This window comes from Galeopterus variegatus, unplaced genomic scaffold (genome assembly GCF_000696425.1).
Source record: "Galeopterus variegatus unplaced genomic scaffold, G_variegatus-3.0.2 Scaffold5460, whole genome shotgun sequence".
Taxonomy (NCBI): domain Eukaryota; kingdom Metazoa; phylum Chordata; class Mammalia; order Dermoptera; family Cynocephalidae; genus Galeopterus; species Galeopterus variegatus.
The window spans coordinates 44,120-55,760 of NW_007731571.1; the positions used below are offsets into that span (position 1 = coordinate 44,120).

Below are 11,641 nucleotides of genomic sequence, written 5' to 3' on the forward strand. Positions count from 1 at the left end.
ACCCACGGCCTTGGTGTTATCAGCACCGCACTCTACCGAGTGAGCCACGGGCCGGCCCAAGTTTATATACATTTAGAAAGTGATTTATGGTGAATGACTTTTTAAAAAGAATCATAAAGTTTAAAATTTGTCAATATACATTTATTTTTTGGCTTCAATTAATAATTTTCAGTGTAAAAAAAAATACTATCATTGTCATATTTCTATATTAATGCATTTTCTCATTACCTGATTCAACAGCTTGTGACTTTTTCCCATTATGCTGATCAAGAGTAATCAAACATCCTGATGCTCTTCTCACATCCCATAATTTTACTCTACTGTCAGCACTTAGAAGAAATAAATGTTATATTGATATATACGGCTAGGATGGTGACTGTATCCCTCACCCACCTTTCCAGCATTATGGTACACAGAGGTCTCAATATATCAGCATAAACATATTTGCACATTTGTGTTGTTGTAATTTTGCCTTTTCGAAAAATATTCAACAGTCAATAGTAGCATAAAGAACTGAAAAAATAGCAAAAAAAAAAAAAAAAAATTCTGTTTCATATCACAAGGACAAAATTCTGCTACTTTTTACACTGTTTTTAATTACATGAGCATCTTTTCCCTAAAGGACTAGACAGGCTTGTAGCTTGTTCCTGGTAAGTTTGTTACTACATCTTTTCTACTGTTTGTTATCCAAGTGCTGTCAAGACAATCAAACAAGTAAATAATTTCACTTTGCTGAAGAATCCATTTGACATAAATTTTGTGGTTTTTTCTTCTTTTTACACATAAAAAAATTAGAGTAAGGTAAATAATGAAGACAATGTATTTTCATTCAGCTTCCTGCACTCAAATCAATCTTTGCCAGGTATATGAGAACTACATTTAATGTCTCCTGGAAACTAGACACTTATTTTCATTTTCTTTCAAGTAACCAAATAGAAAAAGGCAAATCCTTGATCATACATCAATTTCAGCATCTAGGATACTCCTAAAGAAAAATGCCCAGCAGTCCTCTGGGCCCCTAATCAGTTCAACTGATGCTATGTCTTCACAAAGACTTTAACAGTATTCTAATCCATTGGGTTTATCCATACCATTTTAATAAGAGAGAGCATTATATTACATTTTATAAGCCTATTTTTCATTTATAATTTTAAAAAAATATACACACAGGGTTGTTTCTATAATCTTGATTCTTTTCACAGATTACTATCAAACTTAGCCAACTGGAATAGTCAGCAAAAAGCTAGTATTTCCTGTTCTGATTTTGGTTTTCTTTCTTTCCAGCTGAGGAAAATGTCTACAATGGGATGAGTCTAAGGATTTATGTCTCTTCTGAAACATATTAGATTTGGACATACCCAACTATCAACACTGATTACCAGGTCCATTCTCGTACTGATTCAAATTCCTGGGGTACTCTGAGCATTGAAAGCCTCCTAGTTTCCTTCTCATCTGAGGAAAACCAAATTAAGCACAAACAATGTAAACCTACCCTAGCACGGACCCACAATCAGCACTTAGCTCCTCACCTTCATACCACTTTAGCCAGTTTTCGTATGGCTACAATTTAAACCTTGCTGTACTTCACAAATGATAAACTTCAACATCACATTCTGCAAACTATAATTAAACTGTGACAGAGAGGGAGGGCTGGCAGCTTTAAAAAAAAATTCCACACATATCTTTATAAAACTAATATGAATAGATTTTGTAATAACTCTTCTACAAAATGCTTTATTAATATGTTAATACCAAAAAAGAAAAATCTTTGACTACTACTTCCTATCTCTTCAATTTATGAATTTTCTTACTCTGCCACTCATACTTTTACCTCATTAGGTCCTTAATCCCTCCTATAAGCCTTTTTGTGACTTTATTTCCTTCACTATACCCATGACTTCAACAATTTTCAGACATGGAGGTATTTTCTTTTAAACACTGGAAATTGTTAAGTCTGTGTCATTTAATGTTTTGATTTCTGTGGCTTAGTATAGCTGTGGTCTACTCCTTCAATTGAGCACAAATGCCTAGCATTACTATGTTCCCCTAATCAGCTCCCTGTCCATTCAATCTGTTATTCTGATCTTTACTACCTTCCCTCAAAATTGCATTACCATCCCTATATTTTCAACAGATGACATGAAATTCCACTCCACTAAAAAACAATAGAAGCCATTAGGTTTGCCTTTCTTGAGCTTCCCTGCCAAAGCTACAACTTAACTGTATTCACATCCACCTTTTCCTACTTCTGTTTAGTCTCACAGTGCCCAATCAAGTGCCTCCATTTATCTAGACTCTTGATACTACCCCATCCTGTCTATTCAAGGTCCTGATGCACCAATTTTCCCCTCCATTTCTTATCTTCACCCATTTATCTCTACTGGTACTTTCTCCCCAGCATATAAATATGCAGTACTCTTTCCTTCAACAAACACACAAAACCCCAAAACCTTTTGATTCTCCCAGAATTAAGGGCTCCTTCCTTTCTTTTCCAATATTACACCTACCAAAGATATACCTCTATTAGAGCATTTTTCAAGATGTCCTGTAATCACTGATTTTTCTGACTATATTCCTCATCAGACTGTTAGCTTCTTGAAGCCTTGATTACTTCTGTATCCCTAAGACTATGCTTGGAACATGGTAGGCAGTCATTAAATATTAGTAAACTGAATCAGTGAGTAGTGAATGTGTTGCATCAGATTCAAAATAATTCTGGGTTAAGAAAATGAATAAAAATATGACTATTTTTAAATTAACATAGTGTCATAGTTTTGTGTACAAAAATGACACAACATGGTTTTTTTACTAGTAGTGCTTGCAGATTTGCTTTAAAACATAGATTCTCATGTTTTCTCTTTTCTAAAAGGTGAACACCTTCAAGATGAATGGTTAGGATTAGGAGTATGATGCAAATGGAAGATTTCTTTTGATGATATGAATTAAAATCTCTAACTCAATATTTCATTTTTAAGGGGCTAATTAATACTTAAATGATAAAATTTGTATCTTACATAAGTGTAATCTCTTCAAAATGCTTATTATTAACTACTAACATTAACTTCAAAACCAAATAAGTTGGATTTTACCTTGCAGTTGCCAAGATGTAGTCATAACGTGGTGACCAGGAAACTGCCAATATTTCCTGTCTGTGACCTGCAAACACAAATGTATGAAAAGTCTTGTTGAAATATTTGAAAAATTAAAAGATAAAGTGCCAATAATTTTGCCAAGTTTTCAAGAAAGTGAGGCTAAGTATTAAAAGTGCATAAATATGATGATCATTTTTTCTCATTTGTAATAATCTATGTTTAAATGCTGATGTGAAGTCTATGGGGGTATTTCTAACCATAATATTTTATTATAAAGGGACTGGTTTTGCTTTGGAAAAAACAGTCAGAGCAAGTGAATCTTTCTTTTTCAACACAGTTGTTAGGCTATATGAGTCAATCCATATAACTCCAGCTCAATTACGTATCTCTACAACAAAAAGCCACTGCAGTAAAACATACAAGATACACATATTAAGTAATAAAAGTGTTTTCCAATTTCTCATAAAGTTATAGCAGAAAAAAATTAACTCATGAATGCAAAAACACATCTGTATTTTTTTTTTTTTAGAAAGCACAGGTGATAAGGTCACAGGATAAGTGATTTCAACATTTTAATTCACTTTTAACTAATGGAACTACTCAAATAAGACATTTTCATCTGTCTAGCTTTTATTAATAGAAATTCATAATAATGTAAAAAAATGGTACTGATCTCACTAAGTTTTCTTGATATATCTGTGTTTCTCAGAGATGAATGAAATGTATATGAAAATGTATATTTCTGAATTACATTCCACCTTTTCATTGTTTAGAATACTGATAAAAAAAAGTAATGAAAATAATTTAAATGAGGGTACTTCAAAAATTCTTGGAAAAGTACTTCAAAAAGTTCATGGAAAAATAGAATTAAAAGAGAATATGAATCTTTCCAAGAACTTTTTGAAGTACCCTCACATAACTTTACCAAAGTATTATTTCAACATCATTTTTTATAACATTTTTTACTTAGAAAAAAATGCACCTAAATATTAAGAACAACATTTACTCATTATCCATAATAATATTAAACAATGCTCATGAGTCAAATGTACTGATGTAAATTTTATTAGTGGTTTACTTCTTAAAATGTAGAAATAAGACAAGGTTTGGAATTAGATCTTCTATTTTCTGTATCTTTTGAGCTTCCCCTATGGCCATTGTTTATATCAATGTCTCCTCAATCGTTCAGTTTTATAAGAATAAGGCACAGAAGGATCTTTATTTCCCTGTTGACTTTTAACAACTAGCACAAAATACATCAGTCATGTCACTTACAAAGAATACATTGTTAGTAATGTTTCCTTTTATTGTATGGTTTACTCAAAGTAGTTGTTTGAAAAAAAAAAAATACCCTGTAGAATGTGGGAACAGGATCCAGACTTTAAATCACAAAGTTGTACTTTGGGTCCTCTAGTACCAACTGTAAAAACAAAACGAAAACGGTTTAAGGTAATTTTATTATGAACCATCATCAAAAGGAAACAAGACATTACCATTAGGAAACATGCTATTTTCACTGTATCCATGCAGAAATATAAAAATGTATGCCAAAAGTACATTTCAAATCATTTTTAATGTTTAGTATTAGAAAAATTATTTTACTATAGTTACACTTTAGTAGTAAGAACTCTATTATTGCATTATTTTTTATTTTGAAATAATTACAGATTTGCAAGAAGTTGCAAAACTAGTATAGAGAGGCCTATGTACCCTTCACCTAGATTTTCCCAATGATTATACGTTAAGTAACTGAAGTATAATATCAACACCAGGAAATTTATTTGGTAAATGTGTGTGTATAGTTCTATGCCATTTTATCACATCAAATCATTTTATTTTAATAGTTTAGTTTTTCCAAGTTAATGATATACTTTCAATCACTAGTAATAGATTACAGAAACTCTGGACACAAACTGAATGGACTTTAAAGACAAGTTAGTACCTAGCTCTTCTTTACAGATGAAAAAAGCTGATTGATGTCCAGAGGTGAAGAGAGTCAGGCAGTGCCACAGAAATAATGGAATCACAGGCACCAGATACCTGACACCAGAAAGTCATTTTTTCTTCCATATATATAAAAATTTTGCTGCAGGTGCTTTCATATAAATGAATGTTTAATTTGAATTACAATCTTAAAGAGAAGGAAATAATTTCCTTGTTTTATTATATTGAACTGAAAAAGTTGCCAAATTTTGTTCATGTAAAATCTTTGAACTTTGGCGGTTTAAAAGTAACTCTTTAGGGGACAGTAATATGCTTTCTTAATCTTTGTATCCTAGCCAGTAGTACAGTGCCTGACTTGTACAGTATCTGGTGAACTGAATATAAATAGCAGCATATACTTAAAAAACAATTGTAATCTTCATCTGAGTTAGAATGTCTATATCAAAGCTAACTAGATATAAAGAGGGAGAACGTTTTCAATATGCTAAATAAAAGACAAAAGAATACACATACAAACCTGCTACCAAACAGTGCTTAGTGGCGACTGGAGACATGTGATGACTGTAAACTGTTTCCTCAAAGTTAAATACATCTGCAGTCTGATAATCCAAAAACATTTAAAAAGTGTAAGTTCTAAGTATAAAAACAGAGCAACAAATTTTCTACTTACTTTTTCTATACTTTTAGCTATTTTAAAATTGTTAGCAATTTAACTCAAACATAAAAATGTAATAATTTTAAATTATTAAAAATAATGATTGTTGTGTATTTATTTTTAGCTCCCACAAATAAATGAGAACATGTGGTATTTCTCTTTCTGTGCCTGACTTATTTCGCTTAATGTAATTTTTTCTAAGTCCATCCATGTTGTTGCGAATGGTAGTATTTCATTCTTTTTTATAGCAGAGTAGTATTCCATTGTATAGATATACCACTTTTTCCTAATCGACTCATCTGATGATGGACATTTGGGCTGGTTCCAACTCTTGGCTATTGTCAATAGTGTTGCAATAAACATTGGAGTACAGGTATCCCTTCAACATGATAATTTCCATTCCTTTGTGTATATTCCCAGCAGTGGAACAAAACTCACAATTCCTTGAACTTGTTAAGACAAGTGCACAGATATGATGTTGATGGATGGGAGGGGGGAGAGGGAAGGAGAGAGGAATCGGTAAAGGGACATGAAAATCAACTACATTGTATATTGATAAAATAAAATGAAATAAAGTAAATTCCCCTATTGGTGTTCAGATCTCCTTCAGCACTGTCAGAAATCTCACCCTATAAATTATCTCCTGGGTATGTTTATAACCTCTCTTCCTACTGGCTCATTTCCAACAGCACTAAAAGTTCAAGTTTCTTTCATCTTAACAGCAGCCCTCTCCCCAAGACAAAACAACAAAAAGCATTTACACCTTATATTCTCTCTAGTTAACCAGCTTTCCTCCTCTTCAAATCCTAATTTTGACTATCTCTACTTATCTACCATGTATTTCTCAACTCACTGAAATCTTATTTTTATTTCCACTACTCTCATTCACACTACTGTTCCAATATCACTGATAGCCTCCTTATCTTACCTAATCTGTCATGCAACATAGCTAACTACTCCATCTTTCTTAAAATAATCTCTTTCACTGGCTTCCCATTATATCATATACTCCCAATTTTCTCTTACTCTCTGGCTACTCCTTTTCATTGTCTTTTGCAGGCTTTGTTGTTCCTTTTTCTGTCCTATTGATCTTGGTCTTCCTCCAGTTCTATGCACTCTTCTCTTCAACTGCACCTACATGCTAGTGAGTCACAAACCTGTATTTTCAGTGTAGACCTCACTCGTAAATTCTAGATAAGTACAGCTGAATTCTTAAATTATCTCCATTTGGATTTCTTGTAAATCCCTCAAAATTAACAAATCTAATATTGAACTCATCACTGTCATCCCTTCCTTATCTTAGTAAATAACAATATAATCCACCCAATTCCCAAGCTAGAGAACCTGGGAGTCATTCTTGATTTTTTTGAACAATAATGGCTTTATTGAGATATAATTCACATACCATAAAATCCACCCATTTAAAGTATGCACTTCAACAGCTTTTAGTATATTCAAAGAATTGTGCAAATATCATAATAAATGTTAGAACTCTTTCATTACCTCAAAATAAATCTATAACCATTAGCCGTCACTCCCTCATTTTCTCCCCACCCCTTGCCCTAGACAACCACTAATCAACTTTGTCTCTATAGATTTGCTGATTCTTGACATTTCATACACATGGAATTATACATGTGGTCTTTTATAATCTTTCATTTAGCATGTTTTCTTCTTTCATTTAGCATAATGTTTCCAAAATTCATCCATATTGTAGCATGGATCAGTACTTCACTTTTTATTGCTGAATAATATTCCATTGTATGGATATGAATGTTATCAATTCACCAGTTGTTGGACATCTCAGCCACTTTTTGGCTATAGTGAATAATGCTGCTAGGAATACTTGTATACAAGTTTTTATGTAGACATATGTTTTTCCCTTGGGTATATAGCCAAGAGGGGAGTGCTTAATTTTATGGTAACTCTACATTTAACATTTTGAGGAACTGTTTTCCAAAGCTGCTGCACTATTTTACATTCCCACTAGCAATGTATCAGGGTTTCAATTCATTCACATCCTCACCAATTTGTTATTATCTTTTTGATTATAGCCATCCTAGTAGTATGAAGTAGTATCTTATTGTGGATTTAATGTCTATTTCTGATGGCCATTTTTTATTTTTCACTTGTTAATGGCTAATTCATTTCCAACTCCTACCAATTCTCTCATAAATAATCTCTCATATCTATTTATTCCATTGCCATATTCTACTCAGGCCACTATCTACTCTTGCCTGGATTAATGCAACCTCCTATCTGGTTTGACTTTCCTCTTGCAGCTTTTTATTTAATTTTTTCATTTTGCCTGTTTTCTTCTTAGACTCTCCAGTGGCTTACTTTCTCTCCCATGGTGGAAAAAAATCAACCTACTCAAAATTTATAAGACTCCTCTTGATGTAGACCCTGCTTACCTTTCTGGCCACTTTTCTTTGTTACTCTATATAGCCAAACTGCGCATCTTTCAGTTTTTAAAATGTCATGTTCACTGTTACCCTCAAGAGTTCTCACATGCTGTTCCCTCTGCCTGGAACTCTCTTCTTCCTCCCATGGATGTGGTCAACTTCTACCCATCATCCTTAATCTCAGCCTAAACACCACTTGCTTTGGAAAAGGTTCCTTGAATTCCCCATAGGTTAGGTGACCCTGATAAATTACCACGCACTTTTCTTGGTATAGCCCCTTTCAGACTTTACTGATATATATATTTTTTTCTTTTTTTGACCGGTAAGGGGATCGCAACCCTCGGCATGGTGTGGTCCGCACCACGCTCAGCCAGTGAGCGCACCGCCCATCCCTATAAAGGATCCGAACCTGCGGCCTCGGTGTTACCAGTGCCGCACTCTCCCGAGTGAGCCACGGAGCCAACCCCTGATATTTCTTGTTTAATCTTGTTTAATTTGCCTTTCTTGCTAAACCTGAAGCTTCTTGATATAGTGCAGGCACAATGTCTATTTTGCTCGCCACTGAATCCCTAGTTCTAACATGTAATGGACATGTAAAAGATGCTTGTTGGATAAATTCAAGAGTCTTAGTTATTTTTAAGAACACGTCCTGGATATTGACATCAGTATTTTCTGAATAATATTCCCTTATGCAAAATTTTAAGAAAACTCAGAATGAGAGAAAAGCTGCTCTCCCTCTTAAAGTTTAATAGAAAAGACTATAGAGGAGGTATTCTTCTAAACCATATCATACACTCAAGTCATAAAAACATGTTCATGAAAAAACTTAGATGAAGTAAAGGTGTATAATGTATTAATAGGAAAAATTAGTGATGGGGCAGAGGATAGGGAGGAGGGCAATATCATGCCTTCCTTATTTTTCTTTGCACCTAGCAGGTACACAATAAATTATTTCTTATTGAATCCTTTCAAAGTTCTTATCAATAAAATGCTGTCAAACTTTTACTTCAAACAGAATTATGAACTCATGGAATACTGTTTCAGTAAGGAAAACATTTATGTTCTAATTAAAATTTAAATTCAAGATGTCTTAGGGTTTTAAAAGAAGTCATTGTTAAGGAACGAAAATGCAAATACAAGGCTTATTAATTTTTAAAGTACACTTTTAACTGTGGTGTAACAAACATACAGAAAAGTACACAAATTATAAGTGTATAGCTCGAGTTTTCACAAAATGAACATATCCAGGTAACCACCACTTGAATTATAAAACAGAACATTAGAAACACCCCAGAGGCCCCCTTTCAGTTACAACCCCTGTCAACAAAGATAACCACCATACAGACCTCTATCACTATGGATCAGTTTTGTCTATTTCTAAACCTTCTATAAAGGGAATCATACTAGGCATTTTTTTGTATTTGGTTTATTTGTCTAATGTTATGTTTGTAAGATTCACACATTTTGTAGCATATATAAGTCTTCTCTTATCTTTGTTGAGATAGTATTAAAATTTGCCAGACTTCATTAGACTGTTAGTGGACATTTGGGTTGTTTCCAGTTTTTGATTATAATGAACAGTGCTGCTATGAACAATCTTGTATGTGTCTTTTGGTACACATATGTCACATTTATATACTGAAAAGCATAATTACTGGGTCACAAGGCATACATATATGTGGTGTCACAGTTTTGGTGCCACAGTCAATACTAAATATCTATATCAATTTATAGTCCAATCAGCAATATATGCTATTATCATCAGTTGCTTTAATTTTAGCCATTCTGGAGGGTATACAGAGATATCTCATTGTGGATTTAATTAACATTTCTAGGTGCTCTATTAATAAAGTCAAACACTTTTCATTTATTTATTGGCCATTTGGATATCCTCTTTTCTTTCTTTTTGTAAATTTTATTTTGGTGGCTGGCAGGTACAAGGTATCTAACCCTGGACCTTGGTGTTATCAGCACCATGCTCTAACCAACTGAGCTAACCAGTCAGCCCTGGATATCCTCTCTTCTAAAGTGCCTGTTCAAGTATTTCGCATATTTTTATATAGGGAGTGTCTGCCTATTTTAAGCCATGAAGACATTTTCCTGTTTTCTACTATAAGCTTTGTTTTATCTTTCACATTAGACGTACGATCCATCTGAAACTGTAGACACAATTTTGTGTTTGCTCTCGGAAGGTTGAGGTCAAGATTCATTGCTTTTTTTTTTTTTTTTAATACAGATACCTAGCAGTGTTAGTATCATCATCAATCAAATGACTGTACACAAATGGGTGTTCCTTGATTCTCTATCCTGTTCCACTGTTTTGATTTTTACTTGCACCAATATTACACTGCCTTATCTAATGTAGCTTTATAATAAGTCTTGGTATCTGGTAGTGAGGTCCACCAATTTCATTCTTCTTCAAGAGTATCATGTCCCTTTTCATTTGCATATAAACATTAGAATTAGCTAATGAATTTCTACAAAAGAATCCTCCTAAGATTTTGGTCAGATATGCACTGATTCTATAGATCACTTTGGGTAGAATTTTTTTTTTTTTTTTTTTTTTTTTACAATATTGAGCCAATATTGAACCTTCTAAATCTTGAACATAGCATATCCCAGTATTTACTTAGGTCTTAATTTCTCTTGATAATGTTCTAGAGTTTTTTGCATAGTGTTGTTGAGTGCTCTTGTATTTCAAAACGTACATAAAAAGATTTGTATTATATTTTAGTTCTATTTTTCCATGAACTTTTTGAAGTACCCTTGTACATTTTAAAGTTTATTACTAGATATATGATGATTTTTGATGCTATTGTAGATGATACTACTTTTGAAATTTCATTTTATAATTGTTTGTGCCCAGAATTCAGAAACACAACCCTGTATTCAGCAGCTTTGCTAAATTTACTTATACTAATTCTAATAGTTTGCCTATAGATTTTTTTGTATTTTCTATGTTCATAATCACGTCTTCTGTGAATGACCATTTAAACACTTCCTTTCCAATTCTTTTATATGCCTTATTGCACTAGCTAGGACTTTCAATACAATATTGAATAGGGGGAAAATTGGGGATAACTCAAAGGGAAGGCTTTCAACAGTTTACTACCAAATATGTTTGCTTTAGTATTTTTTTTAAATAGAAAATCTTTATCAATTAAGGAATTCCTCTTCTATTCCTAGTATGTAAAGAATTTTTTAAAAATCTTGAATGGGTATTGACTAAGAAGTTTTTGTATGCATTGAAATGATTATGTCATTTTTCTCCTTCATTCTTTTAAGATGGTGAATTACATTAATTGATTTTTAGATGTTCAAAAAACCTTGTTTCTTAAATCTCATTCAATCATGTTATATTATCCTTTTTGTGTACTGACAGATCCTATTTACTAATAGTCCATTTAGGATTTTTGTGTCTATATTTATAACAGACACTGGCCTATAATTTTCTTTATAACGAATGTTCTTGTGAGTTTTAAAATCAAGGGCCGGCCCAGTGGCTCACTCGGGAGAGTGCGGTGCTGATAACACCAAGGCCCCGG

General features: G+C 32.9%; 1 protein-coding gene across 3 annotated transcripts in view; it reads right to left on the bottom strand.

Moving 5' to 3' along the window:
* ERCC8 (excision repair cross-complementation group 8) overlaps positions 1–11,641 on the bottom strand; it is a 67,927-nt gene that overhangs the window by 24,868 nt on the left and 31,418 nt on the right. For all 3 annotated transcript variants that reach the window (XM_008589458.1, XM_008589457.1, XM_008589459.1), the window contains 4 exons: positions 5,554–5,635; positions 4,444–4,512; positions 3,090–3,156; positions 229–329 (listed from right to left, as the gene is read on the bottom strand). In XM_008589458.1, the coding sequence (XP_008587680.1) occupies positions 229–329; positions 3,090–3,156; positions 4,444–4,512; positions 5,554–5,635 (319 nt within the window). The remainder of the gene's footprint in view (positions 1–228; positions 330–3,089; positions 3,157–4,443; positions 4,513–5,553; positions 5,636–11,641) is intronic.